Genomic DNA, 25,700 nt, shown 5'->3' with positions numbered 1-25,700 from the left:
CATTTCATTGTAAATTATTGATTTGCATTCCACTTATACTATCTTGTAAAGCTCTATATAATGCAATACGATACACCACTGAAATTAAGGTGGATTTTTAATCATTTTTATGGTTTACATGGTTCATAAACTTTTGCCGGATCTTTACTATCTAAAAACTGAGCTGGATGAAGAATTAAATGAGCCCACAAATCCACAATGAAGAAGTCCAGTTGACATTCCACTACAAAATGGAGTTCATATCTCAAATCGTTCAGTTGCCAACTGGAAAAGTAGTCCAATTATGAATCTTCAATAAAAAAGGCAACTAAAGAAAAATGTAAATTTACAAAAACATCACAAAGAATCAAGCATGAAGCAAGTGAATATCAAAATAGAAAAATAAAGAAGAATTGCTCTCTTACCAATGCTTTTGGCAAAGGTGGTTAATTTTTTAGATTTTTTAATAGCAAGTTCTTCAAACCTCTAAATTCCAGCAGATAACTACCCAAATATAACAGTGGTTAAGCATAAGGGCTTTCAATGTTATCCCCAAAGAAATGGAGAAATGAACCTACCTGAGGCGTCGTCTGAGTGCAAGGAGGCCCCTAAGCCAAGCTTCAGCCATATTGAGACAAGTGGTGACGTTCAAAGCCGATGTTTGAGAAATATAATTAGTAATTGAATAATAGTGCATCCAAAAATCACTTATGAAAAAACAATGACATTTGCATTTCATTTCATTCTTTCTAGTTACTTTCCAATCATTGCCCTCATTTCCAGCCAAGATAGTAAATATACTCTCTAATTGGTGTATTGGAAAGTAAAAATTGCAGTAACAAATCCACGAAACATGACAAATTAGGAATAGTAATTGAAGTGTCTAAATTATAATTCAATGCAAAGATATCAATATTATAAATAGGAAACACAGGCATCGATACATGAGAAAAGTTCATTAAGATGGGGATAGGGGGTTCCAATGCATTGAAGCTATTATTGGTAATGAACAAGAACCAAATTAGAACAATAAAACATACCGGGGATGACATGAAGGGGTAGTGGATGGGTGGAACAAAAACACCATGTGTTTGCATAAGAGCACTCCATGAAAATTTCTGACCTAGATTTATTACCACTCGAATTCATACCGACAATAAATACAGTAGTAATGCTTAGACACAGTTACAGATTTACAAGAACTATGATAAAAATTTAAAACTCCTACAGTAAACAGAGAAATTCTTTGTTTTCAGGCAGAGATAAAAAATTAATTCACAGAGATAATGGCAAGGACAAAGAAGTTCAATATTGTTTGACAACAATATAAAAGCATGAGGAACTCCTTAAATCTGGAATTCACGAAACACTGAAGCAGTAAGAAATGATTGATTTGGAATTTGGGCTTGAATTGAAGTGCCTGGATCTTATGAATAATCCTAATTGTCAGACAAAAGTTGAAACATCTTCAGTTATTTAGTTGTAGCCATAAAAGCAACAAAATAATAATAATAATAATAAATAAATCAAACAAACACTTGAAACCTTTTACAAATTGAAGGGGAAAAAAAAAAGAAGGCGAAAAATAGGAGGAATTCAACATCATCGCCATCGACTTTGTAAAAGAAACAAAATGGTTGCACAACCTTCATCCCAATCGAGACCCAGTGAATAAAGATCACAAAGCATTGCTTCCTCGGACGCCTTTGTTGATCTCTCTAACTCAGTGTCTTCAATTTGAAGAACAAATTTGCCGCCTTTGGACCTGGCCGACAAGTAGTTGAAGTAATTCGGGTGGTGGCAAGCGCCGGAGGTGTGGTGAGGTGGTGACAGGTAGGGATGTCAAACGGACCGAGCGGCTCGTGGGCAGCTCGGGCTCGTCAAGCCGAGCAGGGGCTCAATTCCATGAGCAGAGCTGCTCGGCTCATCGAGCCCACAAGCCATTTTGTTGGCTCGTGGGCTCGTCAAAAAATATGATTTTTAAAAAAAAATCCAAAATGTACAAATTTACAACAAAAAAAAATTAAAAAAATCACGAGCTCGTGAGCGGCTCGTGGGCCCATTGCCATTAAAAATTAAAAAAAAAGGAAGAAAATGACTAAACACTGTTCATTTGGTGCAATTTTTTGTGTAATGGGTTGGAGATGATTTTTAGTTTGGTACGAGATTTGGTGTAAAATGGTGCAAATTTTGGTGTAAGGCTAAAGATGGCCTAAGGCCTACATGATTGCATTTGACCCAAAAAAAGGACTGCAAATCAGGGGTTGAAGTTGGGCCGTTTCCACTTAAAATTGACTCAAGCTTGGCTCGTCACGAGCCCGAACCAAGCTCGTGGATTAAAGGGCAGAGCTGGCTAGACTCGGCCCATTTCCATCACTAGTGACAGGTGACCGAGGTGGGATGGAAAAGATGGAAGGCCAATTTCATTAGGGTTTGAGAGAGCTGTAGAAATGACCCGTTTTTCTCTTCGCGTTCCTTTTATGAGAGAGATATTTGTGAACACTATACATAGAACCAGTTAGTGAACAGTTAATGACCAATTTCAGTGTGAAAACGAGTGCTACACAAATGAATAGTAACTTGGGATTGACTCTTTTAAGAGAAGAAGGATTTGCACCATCATTGAGTATGAAGTTGTTATTTTATATAATGAGTGGTTGTTTTATGTTCTGTAAAAAGTGATTTGAAGTGCACTAGTGATCTCTTTATCTATCCTTAGGAAACTGCATGCCCGTCTTTTATGTTGTTTATTTTATCTGTGTGAGTTGCATGATTTCTTGAAACTTTTTCATATTTTTCATAACTGGGAAACCTAAAATGTTGTTAGTAATGGTTTATCCCTTTTCATTATATAGTTTTACCCTGATTTCACCACCAGGCTTTTGTATCTATAGGAGTTTTATTGTAAATCATAATGGAAGATCAGCACCAGCACCCCATCCACTATTGTTCAGAAGGTCGTCAACCAATTGAATTTGAGTTGCAATCTCTCACAGAATATACAAGCTCGCTATGGGGTTTCCAAAGGCCTGCCATTTGTCAGAGGCAATTTGAATATGGAAATTATACAAATGCAGGATTGCAGTATTCCACCAATGCTAACCCTGTGTTGTCCAGGGAAAAAGGATTCGCAGGATTTGCCATTGACTTTCTGATGGGTGGAGTTTCAGCAGCCGTGTCAAATGAAGCTTTTGATCCAAAACCCAGATGAAATGATCAAGACAGGTAGACTTTCTAAACCATACAAAGGAATTGGAGATTGCTTCAAGAGAACTATTCATGATGAAGGTATTTCATCATTGTGGAGAGGAAATACTGCTAATGTCATTCGTTACTTTCCCACTCAGGTTCATATGATCTCTTGTTCTCTGGATGCACAAATATTTTTATACTGTTGACACATAAAAATTCAGCCCAAATCGAACAGCCCAAGGAGTGGAGCCCAATTGGAGGATCCTCAAATCAGATAGCCCAAAGAACGAAGCCCAATCGAACAAATCAAGATAAAGGCCCAAATAAGGAGGCCCAAGAACGCGGTAACGCCATCGCCCAAGTTTGCAAGTCGCCCAGAATCTGAGCGAATGGAGTGTCATACAGTCGCCCAGAGCTGCTGCTCTATTCTCGCCCAAACTTTTAAGTCGCCCAAGGTCTTAATAAACATAAAGCGTTGTGGTTATCAAGAAGTGCAGTTATCAAAGCAGTTATTAAAGTAGCCCTATCACGTTCCACAATTCAAGGAATTCAATCGAAAGCGGTTGAACGATGAAGAGTAATGACCGCAGTTAAAAAAGGCAGTTTTCATGACAAGTTGGCCATCACGAAGAAAGTGGGCAGTTATAGGACGATCAAGCAGTTTTTAGGGCGGTTGATCATAAAGAGATCATCCATGAAGTATAAAAGGGAGAAAGGACATAGAAGCAAGGGACCAAATCAAAAACTCTCGAACAGAGAACGTGTAATTTTCATTTCCTTAACTTAGACTTAAACACTTTTCTTTCAGTAACTCGTGTGCTTGCGCCCCTTGGAGGCACGTTGTTTTTAATTTCCAATTGTAAAGTCATCGCTAATAAAAAGAACACCCATTTTTTGGACTTTGTCTCAAGAGGTTTGTCCCTTACACAATCGTCTGATCCTTTTTAATTGTTAGCGACTAACCCGCGCGAAACAATTTAGCACGCCCAGTGGGACAGTGGTGTTAGGTGTTGAAAGTACAAAAGGTGAAACAATATGCCTCAGAGATCCGATAAGGAAGCAGCAAGTCAGGGAGGAATCCAGTCTGTGATCGAGCGATATGAGGAGCAGCATGCCTCTCCACGAACAGATGGACAGAACCAGAGCAGTAACAGTCGTTACGAACCAATGACGGAGTTGAGTCCTCGAACCATGCGTGCATTACTTGGAGAACTCACGCAAGACGTCGTTGAACAAGTAAATCTTCGAAGTATTCATAATATGGAAAGATTTACACAAAATGGGAATGTACACTATGACAACATGGCCAAACAACTAAAGACGTTGAACGAAACAATGAATAAGTTAGTAGGCCAAATATGTCAACCGGCTATACCTCTTACAAACCACTTTCAAACTAGGACAATTGTGGGACATAATCCCTCGGTCCTAAATCCGAATCAAGGGGTAGAACCGCTTTCTGGTTCGTCTACTTCAAACCAAGGGGGTACTACAGTGCCAAATCAGAACAATGGTAGTAGTATGCCTAACTTGGGGGGTAATCCAAATACAAGAGATAATGTCGTAAACAATGGACAGCACACCCCACGTGTTAATGAGGGAACAGATGTTCAGGCTAATGGTAATGGCCCTAATTATAGTAATTTTGTTGCCAATCAAGGATCAAACATCAGGCCTCATGCAAATCAACCGGTTAGTCAGCCTGTAGGAATTCCATATGATCCCAACGTCATGTTGAGAAACCAGATTATGGAAATCGTACAGGATCAGATGGCTTTTGGGGTACGTCCCGTCATTAGGCCGACATACACAAAACCATATCCTGATTGGGTAAACCAAGCATACCCATGGCCTAGAGGGTACAAAGTGCCAGAATTCTCACTGTTTACCGGTTTAGGAGAGGTGTCCACTCTAGAACACATAGGGCGATTCACATTACAAAGTGGTGATGTAACCGATTACCATAAAATGAGGCTTTTCCCTAGTTCGTTAACAGGAGTAGCTTTCTCCTGGTTCATCAACTTGCCAGCGAACTCTGTTCAAACATGGCAACAACTGGAACAGTTGTTTCACGCTCAGTTTTATAAAACTGAGTCTGAAGTCACTTTGGCTGATTTGACGAATCTACGTCAAATGCCAAACGAATGGGCAGAAAGTTTTCTCCAATGGTTCAAAACAGCAAGAAGTAAGTGTTTTGTACCTCTGCCCGAAAAAGAATTTGTCAAAATCGCTCAAGGCTGCTTGAGCTTTGATTTAAAGAAGAAGTTCTAGGACAATGAGTTTCCTGACCTTTTCCAGTTAAGTGCGAATGTGATTAGGTATGAGCGACTGATAAGAGAGGAAGAACAAATGAAAAATTCTAGTAAAGGGACTTATTACAAAGACCCAAATTTCGACGTTCATGCCATCGACGATGAGTCATACGATCAGGCCGAAATGTGTTTGGCCGAATTGGTCAAAGAAGATACATATACTTGTCCTATAATGACCAAGCCTAGACCATCGGGCAAAGATGAGCCCATAAAAGATGGAAACATAAAGGTTAGAACGTTCTCATTCGACGTAACCAAAACTGACCTTATATAGGGATAAGCAGATAAAATTGAGCGATAAGCACAAATTGTCAAACCATGAACAAATTAGGGTAAAAAATATTGCAAGTGGCATAATGCATGGTCACATTTGACTAACAATTGCTTGGTTTTCCGCCATGTGTTGCAGGATGCCATTGAATCAGGACGAATTACGTTCGATGATAAGAAAAAGATGGCAATGGACGAGAATCCTTTCCCACAACCACTTGGAGTAAACATGGTAACATCTGGATTCAAAAACAAGTTACCGAAATTCAAGTTGGCCGTAGATGATGGAGAAGACGATCCTAGACCACATCCCAGCGTCTTTGAACGAATCAAGGGGAAAGAACCAAAAAAGGACAAAGACATCCTGTGTGCAAGGTGTAAAAGAGAAGTGAATGGAAATACGGAGAAACCAGGGATATGACAGCATCCTCATCGCCCTACCTTCTTCCTAAACACTCAGCCTGGTAGAGGGCGAGGTACATCATTCTATAGAGGACCGCCTTTTGAGAGGCAGTTCAGGCCAGCAGATAATGAAAGAACATTCAGGCCGCAACCTCGCCGACCAAATGTATGGCATTCATTCCAGTACAATGCAGGAAGGGCAATACCCTTCGATGAGATGATAAGGACCCAACAAAGGCGTTTCCAACGAAACTACGGATGGATGATGAGGCAGCAACAGGGAATGTCACATCCTAAAGAGCCTAAACTACTCAAGGTAGCCAATCAAAACGTCCTCAAAAATAATGAAGAGATCGGTACAGATGAATCAATGAAGGAACTGCCAGAAACTTCTTTTGGGAGATCAAGGTTTGAGCGAGACAAAGGGATATAGAAGATCCAGATCAACCCCTCACTATCCAATTCGGTACGTTGCCTCCTGTCGTGGCCAATAATTACTTACTGGCCAATGAATTCAAAAATAAAGAAAAAGAAGAAGAGAGTGAGGACAACGAAGGAGAAGCCTGCGTGCTGGTATGTGAAGAAGGTCAGACTTCTAGAGAGGCCTACAACGATGAAGAGGACAACGGGATGACAGACATTGAAGAAGAAATTGACCTAGAAGCAGAAAGAAGAAAGAGAGGAGTATCGCGCAATACTCTATTGAAGCAACTACATCGAGAGGGAGTTCGCGAAGTAGACTTATTGGAGGAACCATCTGGGCGTCTTTTCGACTTCTACGTACTATACGGGACACCCAAAAGGAAGAAGATAGTGCCTCGCTCTGAAAAATATGGGTCACCTCCAAGAATAATGCCCCCTCCCACAGGTTGGGTAACTGATGAGGAAGCATTAGAAAGAAGTAGGAAGGAAGTTCAGGAGACAGAGGATCAGCGTGATATACTGCACGACCTATCACAGGGGGATAATTCAACAGAAAACAAGAAGGAAGTAGAAATAGAGGCTGCCGAAAAGGTTATTTTTAAATGGCCAGCCATGAAATTGACTAAACACTTGAGGCCATTATACGTTAAAACTCTAGTTAATGGCGTCCCAGTGGCAAAAGTGCTTGTCGACAATGGAGCAGCTATAAACACTATTCCATCTAGGATGATGAGGAAGTTCGCAAAGACAGAGGGTGACATGATTCCTATAGAAGTCATCCTCACTAGCTTCAATGGAGGAGCAACTTCAGCTAAGGGAGTTATGCCGTTGGACATAACTATAGGGACGACTACTAGGACCACTGTCTTCTTTGTAATAGATGGTCCTACTAGTTACAACGTGCTACTAGGAAGAGATTAGATACACGAAAATCGCTGTATACCCTCATCGCTCCATCAATGCTTGATCTTTTGGAATGACAAAGGTGAAGCAGAGGTGGTATAGGCCGATCATAGGCCTTTTGTCGCAGAAGCAAACTCGGTGGAAAAGTTCATGTACGAAGGAAACTATGGACCTGTCAGGGTAATACAAGACGGGGAAGAAACTCAGGTTGTCGCGCAAAGCGAAGAACCATTCTCAGTAGACGCACTCACGGAAATGTTCAAACAGACGAGGCCAAATATAGTGGCCCTGGAAGAGCCAGTAATTGGCAAAAGAATAATTAAGGAGTTTTGAATGGATTTTAAGTTACAAAAGCAAATGGCCGACATTCAGGCCTTCAAAGCCAGACTGATGGCTTTCAATAAAGAATGCAATGACAAGGCGAAAGAAGAGATAGCCCTAAAAGCGCTGAAGGATAAATTGGCAGTATTCGAGTTAGAGCAAAGCATTGGCCGAGAAGTCAACAAGGTGGACTGTTTAGAAGAAGAAGTACTTACAAGGGAACTGGACGACGAAGTAATGCGGATCGCCAAACCTGGATATGCTCAAGCACAAGACCCTCTGATCAAAGTAAATATTGGCAATGAAGGAGAAGATCGCCCAACGTTCATCAGCCAAATGCTCGACCAAGAGGTTAGTAACAAGTTAATCGCTTTGCTAAAAGAGTACAAAGATTGTTTTGCTTGGGAATATGAACAAATACCTGGTTTAGATAGAGACTTGGTGGAACATAGGTTACCAACTAAGCATAACTTTAAACCTCATAGGCAGCCTCCTAGACGTTTTGCTCTCAATGTACTCCCTGAAATCAAGAAAGAGATAGAGCGATTATTAAAAGCAGGTTTAATTAGAACAGCCAGATATGTCGAATGGTTGTCCAATGTCGTGCCAGTACTAAAAAAGAATGGTAAACTAAGGGTGTATATAGACTTTAGGAATTTAAACATAGCCACACCCAAAGATGAGTATCCAATGCCCACGGTGGATTCTTTAGTAGATTCAACTGCCGGACATGTCATGTATTCTTTCATGGATGGGTATTCAGGATACAATCAAATTTATATATCTGAAGAAGACATACACAAAACTGCCTTTAGATGCCCTGGGTCTCTAAGATATTTTGAATGGGTGGTTATGCCTTTCGGCCTAAAAAATGCAGGGGCAACTTATCAAAGGGCCATGAATTTAATCTTTCATGACATGATAGGCAAGTTTGTTGAGGTGTATGTAGACGACATAGTAGTCAAGTCCATTAAAGAAGATGACCATTTCGAACAGTTAAGATGTTTGTTTGAACGAATGAAGCAATATAAGCAAAAGTTGAATCTCTTGAAGTGTGCATTTGGTGTTAATGCAGGGAACTTTCTTGGTTTCTTAGTACACAAGAGAGGGATTGAACTTGATAAAAATAAAGCGAAGGCTATTTTAGAAGCCAAACCACCTAGCAACAAAAAGGAGTTGCAAAGGTTTCTAGGCCAAGTAAATTTTTTAAAACGCTTTATTTCTAACTGTGCAGAGCGAACTAAAGTCTTTTCGCCGCTATTAAAGCTGAAAAATCAGGACGAATTCGTCTGGAAAGAAGAGCATCAAAAGGCTTTTGAAAGCCTGAAGACATATCTATCAAGTCCACCAGTGTTAGTGTCACCAATCCAAGGACGACCAATGAAAGTGTATGTATCGGCTGAAAAAGAATCAATAGCTGGAATGGTCGTACAGGAAGACCAATTTGGTGAAGAAAGGGCAATTTACTACTTAAGTAGACGGTTAACGAAATGTGAATGTAATTACTCTGCTATCGAAAAATTATGTCTTGTATTGTATTTCACATGTACAAAATTAAGGGCTTATTTATGGCCCGTAACCGTTTATTTAATTTCTAAAGTAAATTTAGTCAAGTATATGTTCTCGCGCCCTATTTTACACCAAAGGGTAGGCCTTTGGACGCTAGCTCTATCAGAATTTGAAATATAATATATATACCTTAAAAGGCAGTCAAAAATCAGGCTTTGGCTAACTTTCTAACCGATCATCCATGCCTTGATATGCCTGAAGAAATCGAACTAGAAATCAATTCGTTCGAGTTAAAACCTTGGGTGTTGTATTTCGATGGATCAAAAACTTTTAAAGGTGCAGGAGTAGGAGTAGCATTGATTAATCCTTTAGGGATTTGCTACAAGTTCGCATTCACTTTAGACAGAATGTGCACCAACAATCAAGCTGAATATGAAGACTTAATTGTAGGCCTAGAACTAATGATAGATATGGGAGTAAGAAGTGTAATCGTTAGGGACAATTCTCAATTGGTGATCCATCAATTGATCGGTGATTTTAAATGCCAAAGTGATTCCATTATAAGTCAATACGAGATCGCCCAAGAATCATTAGAAGAATTCGATCAAGTAGAACTCCAATGCGTTAATAGGATATATAACGACGTAGCAAATGAGTTAGCCCAAATGGCATCAGGGTACTCAAAGGTTTTAAATTGGAAGTCTACTTGTGAGTATGGAATCATATTGCCCGTAACTCAAAGAAGGGCGAGAAAGATTGAACTCCACTGCATACAAGATGGAGATGCAATGGATTGGAGAACAGAGATTAAAGGGTTCCTTAAAGAACCTAATGGAGGGATTAGTAGGAAAATGAAGCTGTGTTTGCTGAACTATACACTAATAGATGAAGAGTTGTTTAAGAAACGCTCTGATGGTGTATTATTAAAGTGTGTAAGTTTGCAAGAAGCCAAGACGATCATGGCGGAGGTGCACGAAGGGATATGTGGAGCTCATCAAGCTGGCCAAAGGATGAGATGGTTAATTATTAGGAGTGGATATTTTTGGCCAAAGATGGGAGAACTATGCGTTCAGTATGCAAAGAGTTGCTTAGCATGCCAAAAGCATGGTCCAATACAAAGGGCGCCAGCACGAGAGATGGCACATATTATTAAACCTTGGCCATTCAAGGGTTGGGCGATAGACCTAATAGGGAAGATTTATCCCCCATCATCCAAGCAACATATTTTTGTTATAGTTGCAACCGACTATTTCACCAAATGGGTAGAAGCGGTACCTTTGAAAGAGATCACCCAGAAAAATGTTATAGAGTTCATCCGTGATCACATTATTTATAGGTTTGGAATTCCACAAACAATAATGGTAGATCACGGAACATCTTTGAATGTGGATCAAGTAAACAAATTTCTGAGCGAGTTTGGGGTTAAATTAGTAAACTTCACACCATACTACGCTCAATCCAACGGACAAGCGGAATCTTCTAATAAGATTCTAAAAAATATCATCAGAAAGATGATAGATGAAAATGTCAGAAATTGGCACGAATGTCTGAACAAGGCCTTATAGGCTTATAGGACATCACCTCGGTCAAGTACCAAGGTTACTCTTTTCCAACTTGTTTATGGACAGGAGGCCGTTTTGCCTATGGAAATCAACGTGCAATCGATCAGAGTGTGCTTACAGCATAAGTTGAATGATGATGAGTATGCCGAATCACTAGTTCAAAATTTATTGGGGTTAGACGAATTAAAGTTGGACGTCTTAGATAGATTACAAGTGCAAAAACAAAGAATGGCTAAGTTTTATAATAAAAAAGTCATAGCCAAGTCATTCAGCCAGGGTGAACTAGTTTGGAAGACAATACTCCCTTTGGATAGCAAAGATCCAAAGTACGGAAAGTGGTCGCCCAATTGGGAAGGACCATACAAAATAAACAGTGTGTTGCCCAATGGAGCATATCACTTGGAAGATTTAGACGGCACCAAGCACGTGAGATTCATTAACGGTAAATATTTGAAAAATTATGTTCCTTCTTTATGGGAATGTGAACAGATAAAATCATAATCAAATATGTTGAACGATTAAAGGATAACAAGGTCAGAGCGAAATACGTTCAAGTGAAGTCCTTTATTATCAAATGTTCATTACAAGAATACAAAAGTACAAATAATGGATGCTCTACGAAATACAATTAAAAGTAAGCTAATCTCCCGGTTGATCGCTGAATAAGCCTTACGCTACCTTCCTAAATGCATCGTTGCAATAGTGGGATCGTCGAGTAAGAGGGTGTGCTGGCCTCACCACCTTCCTAAATGCATCGCTGCAATGGCGAGCAAAGAGGTTGAGAAAGTTGAGAAGCACTCTCAGCAAGTAAAGTGGCCCACAAGCAGCCCAAAAATTGCCTTCTATCATCGACTCCTTGTAAAGGACAAAGAGACGATAGGAAGAACTTTGAAGGTAAAAACTTCGCTGCTGGCCAGAAAATATTTCCTATACCTCCCACACCAAAGGTGACATCAAGGTAAATAGAAAAATGGGCGGACTAGACAGTCCATTTTGGGTTGGATTGATTGTCAGAATGCCAAGCAATGGCAGCAAATTAGTTTCGAAGAAGAAAATGAAGATGAAGATAGAAGATGGAAAATGCGAAGCATTTAAAGGGGGTGGAGACAAAGAGACAGAATATGAACAGCCACATTTCTGCCTAATAAACGAAATTAAATAGCCCAAAGTCTTGGGAAAAGCGGTGAAAATATCAAAAGAAAATGGACAAGATTTTTAACACAAAGCAGTTAAATGCTTAAAGAATTGACGACTAAAAACAAATGTCAAATAAATGCACGAGAAGTTAATGTTCATTAATGATGAACAAAGTTACAAAGGGAAAATCAAATTACAAAAGAAAAAGACATCATATGTCTTAATTACAATCCACCCCATACTGAACGAATTCGTTCCCTAAGTTTTTCCCAATCTTCGTTCTGCCGAGAGGAAGTGATGTTAAATTCAGCCGCGACATCATCATCAACTTCCAACTTCTTATACTGGTCGACCAAGGACTTAGTTCGCTCAATTCCCTGGGAGGCGTTGCGCTTTTTAGCAGCCATTCTCGCCCTGCAATCGTCCATTTTGGCTTGAAGTTCCTTCATCTGAGCAGCCAAATTAACCATCAAAGAGTCTTCAACCATGACTTCGGAAGAGATTTCTTTCAACTCGTCCTCAGCCTTGTTAATCTCCATACGCAAAAACTCTTTCTCAGCTACAGCTCGAAGATATTGAGTACTTTTGGTCTTTGGTTCAACATTCTTGGCCAGCAAGGAAAGGACCTCGGAGTGGATAACCTTCAACGTCGCTTTAAAATCGGCAGAAAGATTGAGCGACGGAAGCGTCAGTGCTTGCTCCAACTTCGCACTCAAGTGCTCAAGTTTATCTTTGTGTCTGGCAGCACTAGCCCTTCCAATATCCATATCCATGAAGGATACGTACTCAAATATCGATTCCTTGAGGAACTTCAAATCTTCCTCTAAAGAAGCAGTAGGACGATCAGATGGAGCAGAGCGAGACGTCTGGACTTGCCCCCAGGAAACGAACAAGTCTTGGATAGAACGCACAATTTTGTCAGCATCCTGCAAGAAAAATTGTCAATATTAAAGATTGTCACTACAACGAACAAGATAGAAATAGAAGTGAAGCAAAGACTACCTCATCAACAATCGTAGAAGATGGCATGCCCTCAGCCAAGCTTGCCACCAACGACTCCTCCATTCGTGAGGACTTCCCCTTATCTGAGCGAGAAGATGTTGCCACAACGGGCGGACTCATAGGAGTATCTGCAAAAATTCAAGAGCAACAAATCAGAAACCAACAACACAAGCAAAGGTAAGACATCAAAAAACTGAATTACCTTCTGCTTCAATGTTTGGAGGGTTGACGCCCTGGTAAGAAGGTGGCTCATCCATGGGTTGTGATGAGGACTCTGGGACTGAAGATGTCTCTTTAAGCGTAGCCCCCTCATCAACCGGTTTGAATGAAGTAGCCTCAGCAAAGGATGATAGAGCAGGAGCTGTCGATGCCAAAGCCTTTGAAGGAGAGGCTGAGCTTTTCTAAGAAATCCAAAAGATCATCAGCACACAGAAAAGTTTCAAGTGTGGAAAAGTATACTTGTGAGTAAACCAATTTAATTACCTTCCTCCTAACGATAAGAGGGGCATCATCATCATCATCAACATCATCCTCCAGAATGGGAGATGCTGAGGCTGGCCGTTTGCAGCTTGGGGCACTCTTGGCCGTAGTAGGCTTGGCAGGGAGAGAAGAAGATGGACAAGCAGACTGTTTAGTGCGACGAGAAGGAGAAGGACTCTGAATGGACAAGGGAGTGACTAAAACAGGAGGAGGGGAAGAAATGCTCGGTTGGTCTAATGAATGAAAGGCACGATTGGCGTCAGTCGCAAATAATCTGCACTTCACTGACGGCCAGAGCTGTTCAAAAAGAGGGTGAATGGCGTGGCTAGAATTGAAAGGGGCTAATGAAAAATGGCTGGTTAAAAGAAGATTACGAGCACCTATAGCCTCTGCCTCCGCCTTAGTAATGGTATAAAAACGGTCAACTAAGTTCCTTGAATAGCAAGGAGGAACAGGCCAAGTTTGGCCAAAACCAAGCTGACGAGAAAAAAATTGGGGAGCATAAATCTCTACCCCCGCTTTGGCATTGGTCCCAGTTAGAATATCATGAAATAGCTTCCTCCCGTTAAAAACTGGATCCAAATGAGCAGGGAGGTGCTCGCGCTATCTATAGTAGAAGGGGGATGTACATAGTTTGGAGTCAAAAAAGGAGGAAAAGGAAAAAAGGAAGGGATTGAATCTAAAGAATAAAAGAATGAAAAAATGTCCCTTCTGGACATATTTACAGGAGTTAAGGGCTCCATGGCTAGCCCATAACAGCTAGCAGAGGAGTGAGAGATGGATAGAGCACCAAGCAATGGAAAATAGGATCTCAACCACAGTTGAGTGAACCAAAGAGGTCCACTGCCAGTGGGAGATGCACCATTCTTCAATTGAGCTTGAAGAGAGGCCATGCCTCTATAAAGGGCAGCTAAAAACAAAGAACATAAATTCAAAGGCCTGCCACGCGCCAATTCGTACGCTATAGGTAAATAACTCGGGGAGGGCTTTATGCTTGGCACGCACAAAACATATTTATAAAGCCAAACTAAAAGGAAGGCCACTCGCTCAGTATGGGAAGGCTCAGCGCTCGAATGATTGTGAAGGGTCTGCAGGCTTGAATAAGAATCGGTGTAGTTTTTATCAAACTTTGGGGCGTCACCAGAAACCAAGATACCAGGAAAAATGGTATCGCCCAAAGGTGGTAGATTCACCAGGGCCCCAACATCCCTTAAGGTAATAGACATGGGGCCAAGAGGGAAAATAAAGGTGTTATACTCAGAAGACTAAAAACTCAAAGCAATCGAAAAGAGTGTTGAATCAAAAGTAGGGGCGAATAGAGATTTCTAACAAATCAGAAATTCTAGCGCTATCAAAAAGTGCCTTAGTAGGATCATGACCCACAAGGCGAGCATGCCACCTACGAAAAGCTACATCAGATTTAGGCCAAATGCGAATACCTCTTTCGCGAAATGGCCCCAGTGGCAGAGAGTTTAGAAAAGGAGGGCCATGAGTGCAAGGAAACAGCTGACCCACCGCCGCCTGTTCAACTGCCTCTGCATTGTTGAAGAAAGGACCCAAGTAGAACTCATTACGTTCGACATCGGCGGGCGCGAGAAAACTTGGAGTTATGTATGGGCGACTCAGAAGTTTCTGAAAATCATCAAAACTAAAGGAGTCGCCAGCTTGAGATTGTGAAGCAGCCATTTGAGAAGGAACAAAGTTTTTCAGGGTTACGTAGCAGAGAAGCAAGAGATGAACAGTAAATCGTGAGAGAGACACAAAAAATTTGAGGCGTGATTTAATGGTACAGTGAAATGGCGTGTTTGGGGTTTATAAGGATTTGCAAAACGACGCACCTTTTCAAGTTATAGAAGAAAACAATGATTGAAATTCTTGGGAATTTCGAATGTTGCTGGAAACACAAAGTGAATATGGCAAAATTTAATAATTATTATTAATTCTGCCATATTGGGGGGTAATTGTTGACACATAAAAATTCAGCCTAAATCGAACAGCCCAAGGAGTGAAGCCCAATTGGAGGATCCCCAAATCAGATAGCCCAAAGAACGAAGTCCAATCGAACAAATCAAAATAAAGGCCCAAATAAAGAGGCCCAAGAACGCGATAACGCCATCGCCCATGTTTGCAAGTCGCCCAGAATCTGAGCGAATGGAGTGTCATACAGTCGCCCAGAGCTGTTACTCTATTCTCGCCCAAATTTTCAAGTCGGCCAAGATCTTAACAAATATAAAGCGTCGTGGTTATCAAGAAGTGCAGTTATCAAAGCAGTTATTAAAGTAGCTCTATCACGTTCCACGATTCAAGGAATTCAATCGAAAGCGGTTGAATGATGAAGAGTAATGGCAGCAGTTAAAAAAGGCAGTTTTCATGACAAGTTGGCCATCACGAAGAAAGTGGGCAGTTATAGGACGATCAAGCAGTTTTTAGGGCGGTTGATCACAAAGAAATCGTCCATAAAGTATAAAAGGGAGAAATGACATAGAAGCAAGGGACCGAATCAAAAACTCTCGAATAGAGAACATGTAATTTTCATTTCCTTAATTTAGACTTAAATACTTTTCTTTCAGTAACTCGTGTGCTTGCGCCCCTTGGAGGCACGTTGTTTTTAATTTTCAATTGTAAAGTCATCGTCAATAAAAGAATACCCCTTTTTGAGACTTTGTCTCAAGAGGTTTGTCCCTTACACAATCGTCTGATCCTTTTTAATTGTTAGCGACTAACCCGCGCGAAACATATACCATGAATTACTCTTTTGCATATTGTTCTAATTGTTGTTTCATGTTCAATAGGCCTTGAACTTTGCTTTCAAGGACTACTTCAAGAGGCTTTTCAACTTCAAGAAGGACCGTGATGGCTACTGGAAATGGTTTGCTGGTAACCTTGCATCTGGCGGTGCTGCTGGAGCTTCCTCCCTACTCTTTGAATTATGCCTGTACATGTCTCAGCAAATGATGCCAAAGTTGCAAAGAAGGGAGACGAGCGCCAGTTCAATGGTTTGGTCGACGTATACAGGAAGACACTGCAATCTGATGGTATTGCTGGTCTTTACCGTGGATTCAACGTCTCATATGTTGGCATCATTGTTTACCGTACTCAGTGAAACCCGTGGTCTTGACTGGAAAGTTTCAGGTTAGTAGATTGTTGTTATTGTCATATGTGGCAATAATTAGAGCTCCAAGGAGTTTTCATTAATCCAATATTAAGACATGATCTGCTGTTCTTTTCTTTTAACAACCTGTTCCGTGTATAATACAGTGGTGCAATCTTATACAGTGGCTATTTGTTTAGTTCTTAGATGTTTACTGCTTTCAAGTAACCAATTTCTGCCCTTCTATGTTTACGGGATAGTTTCTTCGCCCTCGGTTGGCTCATCACAAATGGTGCAGGACTTGCTTCTTACCCAATTGACACTGTTCGTAAAAGAATGACGATGACATCTGGTGACGCCGTGAAATACAGCAGCTCTGTGGACGCATTCGCTCAAATCTTAAAGAACGAGGGTCCAAAATCTCTATTATTTAAGGGTGCTGGTGCAAACATCCTTCGTGCCGTTGAAAATTTACTCGTTGAGTCTCCTTTCAACTAGAAGTTGATAAATGTGTGTTTGAAAATTGATAAAAATTGTTAGTCTCATTAAACGTGATTAAAAATGATTTAAGAAATGAGAGTTAAATTTCTCTAGGTTCTTGTATTGCCCTTTCTCGTAGTATTAGTACTTTATGTCACTATATAATTGACATGTATTAAATAAATGAATTTTTGAAAATATGATTGTCAATTAAATAGAAGAGAATAGTACCGAGTTTATTATTTTAAGTACTATTAATTTCATGTTGAATCGAATGTCTTAGATACGTGCTCTAATTTGGAGTTGGAGGTCATTATACAAAATTGTTAATTAAAAAAATGGACTGCACGGTGACATAAATTTTGCGAGCAAGCATAAATGGTAAATTTGATGAAAATCAATATATCTTAGTGATTCGGAGGGATTTGTTGATATTGATACATTCGATAATATTAACAAACATGCTCTGATAGTTACAACTTCCAAACACGTCTTTAGAGTTGTTATATTCAGCAACTAAGTCTAAGTCCCTGTTTGGTAACTATTATTTTAATTTTATTTTTTTTATATGCATTTTCAACCATACATTTTTAATAAAATATTCTTTAAGTTAATTCAAAACTCTTTGTTTCTACTTTTTAATTATACATTTTTCAAAAAATTACTATAAAAAAATTCATCCTTCCCAAAAAAATTGACTGTCAAACGAGACCTAAAAGTGTTTAGGTATCACCGACAAAATTTATTCTTACAACTCTCGTTTAATTCCCATTCTTTGATCACAAAAATAAAAAATATGATCGTTATCCATCATATCAACTCACCATATTTGACTTTTTATTTTTTGTGTGTGTCTCGTAACGACTATATTTTTTATATTCATTCTTAAACAATATTCTTTGTTTGAATTAAAATTTTAATCGTACAATATTCTTTGTTTGAATTAATTTTTCTTTTGATAATTTCTTAGCCAGTAGACAAATAGCCTAATTCGTATTGCGCAAAGACCAAGAGGCCCATTTTTGGGGGAAAAAATTATATATAAATAAAATAAACAAGGGTTTTAAGAAAATGTAAATTCTTATTAAGGTGTGGAAATTCGTTTTATTTTCCAGTCAGATTGAATATCATCCATCCGAAAAGGGCTCTATTTTGTTTTCCAGGTATATTTTCCATGCTCAATTTGTTAATCCTCTTGAAATTTGAAGATTAGCGTTTAACTGGAGAGATTTATACAGAAATTGAGCACGTTTGCACGATTGGCACCCTAATTAAGGTGAGAATGGTGAAGAAATTGTTGAGAAGAAAATATGCACGTTTTTGGGTGTGAAAGTGGTCCAGCTGAGTAGTGTTATTTAGGGAAAACCTGAAGCAGGGAAACAAACCGAATGAGGAAGCAATTCAGTCCATTTAACTCTTTATATATACCAAACCACAGAGAGAAACGTATTGGATGATGTCCTTCATATGTCAAATTTTAGAAGGGAAGAGTTTGATACGGCAAATTTTAGGTTTAGATTATGTTAATGTAATTGGATGATGTCCTTAATATGACCAAAGTAGGGAATGATAAAATGAAAAGGAGATAACTAATAATAAATAATGCTGTTAATGTGTTCATCTTGCTTTCATCTATACCTACAAATGCATTCAAGCAATTTGGGGACCTTGGGTTTTTATTAGGAATAATAATAACAATGAGCATTTAAAATGAACAAAATGATATTTATGTTTAAAGAACACTCAACATTTTTTTTTTGGGGGGGAGGAAGATGAAAAACTCTTAACTACAATAATAGTTCACAACAGACATTTCCAACACAACCCAACCTATGAAACACTAAGTGTATCCTCCATAAGAAACTACCCCACTCAATTAACATTTAGAAAAGCTGAAAAAACAAACAACTAAAGGTAAACTAAGACAAAGAAGTAAGCTAACATTATTAAACCTCTCGACGTAACTGGCAGAAAATTTCATCAGTGATGACAATATTTCTTAGGTTATAGTTATTACAAATAGAAAGTTTCTGATGAAAATTCCAAAAACTATTCTTGAAGTTGGTGATAGCCATTGACGAAATTGATCTTACTTGACAATCCCACAAGAATTAATGTGTCTCTGACTCCAATAGAATGATGGATGTCAATATTTTTGGTTATCATTGACAGGAAATAATAAGTTAATTGAGTAGTGAATACGTAACAAGAATAGTAAACAAAAACTAAAAGTCCCCAAACAAATTGAAACAACTGATCATCTGTTAAACAATGTTGCTTGCCTTGACTTTGGAAGAAAGAAATTTAGAGAAAACAAAACAAAACAAAAAGACAGAGAACATGAAAACATTAGAAAGAAAGGAAATGGTGAAGATTACATGTCAGAGGATTCTTGGAATTGGCCAATGGCCATTTGTTGCTGAAAAGTTGCAATTTCTTTTGAAAGAGGGTTTCTTATTACTTCAGCTATAAGAGGCTTATTATGCTGCCTCCATTTTTCTTTTTTCCTTTTCTCATCAACATTTCTTTCTTAGATTTCGGGTTTAAAATAGTGCATTCCAGTTATAGAAAAACCAGCCCAAATAGGGTGACAGTAGTTGGCGAAAACTGTAATATAGAGAAGACTATAAATCATTATCTCTCTCTCCAGTCTATTGGAGGCAATTTTTCGTCTCTTTAATAGCAGGACATTGGGCAAGCAGGAAAGAAAATTTGTTTGAGCCAACGCTAGGCGGCAAGATAATAATCTTTCATATACAAGTCTTCTGGTTACAACCTTCCTTCAAAACATATATGACATTATTCTTTTCATCAGTTACAGGGCTGATGAGTACGAAAGGCAGAATACCTACTGGCTATGACAATGCAAAAACCCTCTCAGTTCCACCTGGTTTTGCGTCACGAACAGCCTTTACATTAAAGAAGGTGGCAGACAGTGGGGAAGCTACTAATTTAACGGTTGTTGACAGAGAATTTAAACCGGAGCCAAACAAGATGGATTCTCTTCTTAACAATTCAGACATTGAAAACTTCAAGACTTCATTCAGGCACAGACCATGGATACTTCACGACCAATTTGATCGTGCTTCAGAGAAATGTGACTCTGAACTTGGCATGGTTCTTTTTATTTTATTTCACATTGTCTTTTCTTGAACTTTTGTTGAAATGTACAACTGTGAAGTTCTCTCTAACCCTGTATGCTGATGAAAATTGTTGTATTTTATTTATTTATTTATTGATGTGTAGTCTTATAAGTTTCTTAGGATTTACTTGCTATACTGTAGGAGAGCATACCAAGTAATACACGTTTGGATTATAGTTTCCTGAGCAGGCTCATTTGCTTGGCATGGTCCTTTTTAGTTTATTTCACATTGTCTTTTCTTGAACTTTTGTTGTAATGTATAACTGTGAAGTTCTCACTATCCCTGTTTGCTGATGAAAATTGTTGTATTTTTTTATTTTATTTTTTTGATGTGTGGTCTTATAAGTTTCTGAGGATTTACTTGCTGTACTGTTGGAGAGTATACCAAGATACAAGATATACATGTTTGGATTATATTCTCCTGAGCAGGCTCATTTGAGCGAAGAAAATTTGCTAGCTGTTGAAGGAAGGAACTGTTATCTGATAGCAAATGCTAATTACTCTGTAAATCCTGGGGGACCTCACGAAAAATGTCAAAATTGGCCTTTATACTAGATTTCTTCCTCATCCTACAAAGCCAATATGATAGAATCAAAACTAGGTTTATCCTGATAGGCTCCTAAAACTTCTGCTCTTTCGGCTGTGCGAGGAGAGTTTCATTAGTTTATATTGCTGTAGAAAACACGTAAGCTGTTGTTCTGGGAAAACTTAGCTGCTATTTGCATTGGTTGCTTGTTGTCGTTTGCAATTTGCAAATTGTTCTGGCATAATTAAAGCATTATTTTTTGAAGTCTTTTGTGCCTGCTGAGTAGTCTAACATAGTTTGAAGTTATGGATGTGGTGGTGGAGCATTTATTTATATATATTATCCGTCCCTAGCATCTTAGCCAATACTTTTATCTCGTGAATAACTCCATCCAACCTCCCGTCACCTAGTTAAGAATGATACGGATTCTGCTCTCTGGTGATGAACTAATGGGAAAATTTTGGCTTGTATGTAGTCATTGTGTTGGAATTTTTCTGGATATATGCTTATTTTTCCCACCCTATTAGATTAGGTTGTTAGTTATGACTAATTATCTGGTTATCATCTCCAGAATTTCCCATTGAGAGTTCATCTTCCGAAAGGAGTGATTCGAGGATGTCCAACTTGCCATGATTGTCAGAAGGTTGGTTTTGTTTGTTTTTCATTCTAACAATGAAGTATCATTAATCGGTTTCACATGTTTCAACCTTGTTTGATGTTTAAGAAACTTGTTGAAGGTTATCGCTAGGTGGCGTCCTGAAGAGTCGCGCTTGCCTGAACTTGAAGATGCTCCAGTATTTCATCCTACTGAAGGGGTATTTCTTCCCGTTATCCATTTTTCCCGCCTCTTTGTTATCATCCAATATTTTTTCTTCAATGAGGAAAGCTTTGGCTGATAAATAATTTGCAGTCTGCATTAACTCAATTATTATTGCAGGAGTTCGAGGACATGTTGAAATATATTGCAGAGATACATTCAAAAGCGGAGAACTATGGGATATGCCGCATTGTTCCTCCTCCTTCCTGGCACCCACCTTGCCTTCTTAAAGAGAAGATGACATGGGAAACACAAAAATTTAACACTTATATACAACAGATTGATGGCCTTCAACGTTTGTCTTCAAAGAGAAAACCACGTAGGTTTCATGAGAAGATGGAAGCTAAAAGGCCCAAAATTTTGAGTGGGGATCTTGAGTCTTCTGCAGACACGAATGAAGCTAAATGCTTTACTATAAGCTCTGATTTTGAATCTGGACCAAAGTTCACACTGGAAAGTTTTAAAAAGCATGCTGATGAATTCAAGAGCCAATACTTTTGCAATATTGACACGGTTACAGATCCAAATGTAAACTCAATTACTGTCCAAGAGCTGCATGAACCATCATTGCTAAGCATAGAGGGTGAATATTGGCGGATAATTGAGAATCCGAGCGAAGAAATAGAGGTTATATCTCGTTGAAAAGTGCAATTATTTTGTTCATTTCTTGTATCTATGTTTCTGATCATTAGTTTATTCCATTGTGTTATTCAATGCTTAGGTGCTTTGTGGTACTAATTTGAAAGCTCAAGCCTTGAGAAGTGGGTTTCCTGTAAAACCTAGTGCAGCAGAAATGCCTGAGTGTTCTAAATACGTGGAATCCAATTGGAACTTGAATAATATCCCCAAGCTTCCTGGTTCTCTTCTGTCATTTGAAAGCTGTGATAATTCTGCCATCTTAGTCCCTCAGCTGTCAATGGGGATGTGCTTTGCATCACATTGTTGGGTAAGGTCTTTTATTTTGCTCTAACTTCATGGGCTTGTTGACATTCTTTATGAATCCGTTTGAATACTACAAGTACAACTATTGTTTATACTATGCTGTAGGAAAGAATGACATTGTTAATTTCCTTACAAAGTTTTCTGTTTGATTTCATGGAGAAACAGAGAACGGAGGAGCACCACTTGTACTCATTATGTTACATGCACTTGGGTTCCCCTAAAGTATTTTATGGAATCCCAGGAAGATACTGCTTCAAGTTTGTTGAAGTTGTAAAAAGGCAGTTTCCCCAGATATGCCTATCAGAGCATCCTGAGTTGCTCCATGAGCTTGTAAGTAATATTTTTCTTTTATCTGTCATTTATAACCTACAGAGGTTGAGTGAAATTAAACTGTGTTCATTCAATGCCACCTCTATTGTAAATCAGTTGATCATTCTCGTTTTGTTATAACAGATGAAAATCAGAGTAGCTGTCTGAAATTCCTTAAGCTATTGTGACAAAGCTTTTGATAAAAGTATTAGCAGATTTGAAGTTGATGGTTGAATTGTTAACATTTTAGTAAAGTTTTATAAAACACGCACTATATCCAGAATTTCCTGATTCTTGTGTTCACTGCTTTGAATTATAATTGTCAAAACAAATGGCTTTTCTTTTTACTAAAATGGAAAATAGAAACAGAGTTGAGAATGTCTTTTTTTCTACTTGCTTTCACAATCATAAGTACAAATTCAAATAGTGAGAGTAGTATGGTGTTAATTCTATTCAGTGATACTTTTCTTCATCTCTATATGTAGTTCTAGTACAACTTATCCGTTCACAAAAGATATAAAAATTAAGTAAATTTTAACTTTAGAAAGTATCCTTCTTTTTATTATTTCCCAAAAAGTTGACAAACTGGGTGGATATATTAAAGATATTCTTTCCTTTTTAGCACTTTGTCATTTGTTAAAAAAATATTGTGACATCTCATTTCTGACAGCTTTTTCAAAACGATTATTTCTTATGTATCAAAACGGTCGATTCTGACTGTTAGAATAAAAAAGAAGAGTCACGAGAGGTTTTTCATAGCAGGTCAAATCTCTGGTTTGTTTTCTTAGGAAATTGGTCAATTAAGTAAATACTAATGTTGCTTGCTTAGACACACTTCTCTGCTCATCCCATTTCATTTTGACTGGTTGACAAGGTTTGATGGACGCAAAAAACATTCGCACATATTATTTTTCCAAGAATTTCAAGATTACTTAAAGCAGGAATATCTCACTGTAGCTGAACTGTGAAATTGTCCATGTTTCTGACTGTAACTTTTTTCTTTCTCCGTTGCTCTTTTACTTCTCTATTTTCCTTTCTTTGATTGGGGGGTGCATTGGTTCGGAGGGTGGGAAGGTTCCTTCTTTATATATCTATTTTACTGCTAACTGGTTTATGGATAGTTTTTCTTTGTAATGGTACTTACTAATTGAAATTCTGGCGTTCTTCATTTAGCAGTCGAATACATGTCTAAACTGTTTATGCTTTGTACATCCCTGATTGTTATATTCTCACCACACTTTAGCGTTCAATATTTTAACTTTCTATTTTTATTGGGTGTTTTGAAATGAAGTTTTATGCCATCCATGTTGAAGACCACAAATGGCCATGCTCACTTCTGTGTATGTCTTGTGTACATGTTGCAGGTCACTCAAATTTCTCCCTCTACTCTGATGTCCGAGGGCATACCTGTGTATCGTTGTGTGCAGAATCCCTTGGAATTTATTGTCATTTTCCCTGGAGCATACCATTCAGAATTTGATTGTGGTTTCAATTGTTCAGAATCAGTACATTTTGCTCCTTTTTACTGGTTACCTCATGGCCAGAACATTGCAGAATTATACAGTGGACAGTATAGGAAGACATCTATTTCACATGATAAGCTGTTGCTGGGAGCAGCCAAGGCAGCTGCAGGAGTACTGTGGGAATCTTCTGCATTAAAAAAAGAAAATATTAATCATCAACTCTGGAAAACTGTCTGCGGAAAGGATGGGATCTTGGTAAAAGCACTTAAGGTATGCTGTTACTTTCATGATTCTACTAATAACTGGAAGCCGTTGCATGGGACGCTTATGTCAATTGATATCATATTTCGCATAATATTCTCGTGTTGACTGCCCTCGTAAGATTCTTGTTTGTTATTTGTTAAACTCTCTTTAGATGGGTACAATTAGTCATGAGAAAGAGTAAGAGCAAAAGATACGAGACTGCCTAGTCCCTGGTCCTGGGCAGGCATGCTTGTAGGAAATGTATAAACATGTCATTTCAAATTAATAATTATACAGTGTGTTTCAACTGAAAAAATTAACGTGCAAAGATTATTCCCCGTCTGTTAGGGTACTATGAGAAGAAAAGAGATGTGAGGGGGATAAGAACTGTAAAGAGAGGCAAATGTGTATTAGAGACAGGAGATTCATAACGCTGAGTCAAATTTAATGAGCATGCTGACAAGGCATATATAAATGCGTTAATGATCATTTGTGATGCAGCACCAATAGGATGATTAATAGAAATAGAAGAAAAATTCAGAAAGAATGGGGAATTAAGGGAGGGGATAGAAGAAGAATTCAATAGAAGACAGGGAGGGATGCGCCATAAGCCACCAAAATAATTATTCATTCATCATCCTATTGGTGCTGCATCAAATTTGGTATCAGAACTAGAACTTGGGAATTTTTTCAATTGTCTTTCAGGTATTTTTCCACTCATTTACAATCCAAAACTTTTCTTCACATTCTCTTCCCAAAACCCTTGTACAGAAACACAGATGAAATAGTTTGTTTGAGGCAGCCGTTTTCTTTTCTTTAAATTTTCCCTCTTGGTTAAAAAAAAATAATAATAAAAAAATAGAGGCAGCTACTGTTCACGGGTACTGTTCACACATGGGAGAAATTTATTATTATTATTTTTTTTCATCAATTCTTGAGGGGAAAAAAAAAAGTTTCGTTCTTTTATTTTGCTGCCCAAGCAAGTGTGTTGCCCAACAAACCCTAGAATTTCAAGTCCAAGCGAAACCCAATTAGTTCCAATCCAATTATTCACAAATCTCCAAACCCAATACCCATCCCCATGTCACAAATAGCCCAAACCCAGTAATTGCGCCCATAAAATTAGTGTCTATCTTCCACGTAGCCCTCATATTAGCCCAATTCCTTGCAGCCCAAAAACTCAAATCTTAACCAT

At 38.6% G+C, this 25,700-nt stretch overlaps 1 protein-coding gene and 1 pseudogene across 2 annotated transcripts; both read left to right on the top strand.

Annotated features, from left to right (window-relative positions):
- The first annotated feature begins 2,893 nt into the window (after positions 1 to 2,893).
- Positions 2,894 to 17,081, top strand: LOC111392516 (annotated as a pseudogene).
- Positions 17,082 to 18,087: 1,006 nt separating this feature from the next.
- On the top strand, positions 18,088 to 24,646 carry LOC111392502 (putative lysine-specific demethylase JMJ16). Of its 2 annotated transcripts, none has more exons than XM_023017862.1 (8): positions 18,088 to 18,226; positions 19,885 to 20,180; positions 21,303 to 21,374; positions 21,469 to 21,546; positions 21,669 to 22,175; positions 22,270 to 22,494; positions 22,656 to 22,820; positions 24,164 to 24,646. In XM_023017862.1, the coding sequence occupies exons 2-8, from the start codon at positions 19,890 to 19,892 to the stop codon at positions 24,629 to 24,631; spliced, it is 1,806 nt and encodes a 601-aa protein (XP_022873630.1). In that variant the 5' UTR covers positions 18,088 to 18,226; positions 19,885 to 19,889; the 3' UTR covers positions 24,632 to 24,646. The 2 variants fall into 2 exon arrangements, with proteins under 2 accessions (XP_022873630.1, XP_022873629.1); XM_023017861.1 differs by having other exon boundaries at positions 19,879 to 20,180.
- The last annotated feature ends 1,054 nt before the right edge of the window (positions 24,647 to 25,700 follow it).

This window comes from Olea europaea, unplaced genomic scaffold (assembly GCF_002742605.1).
Source record: "Olea europaea var. sylvestris unplaced genomic scaffold, O_europaea_v1 scaffold936, whole genome shotgun sequence".
NCBI classification, from domain to species: Eukaryota; Viridiplantae; Streptophyta; class Magnoliopsida; order Lamiales; family Oleaceae; genus Olea; species Olea europaea.
This window is presented reverse-complemented; position numbering and strand designations above follow the sequence as displayed.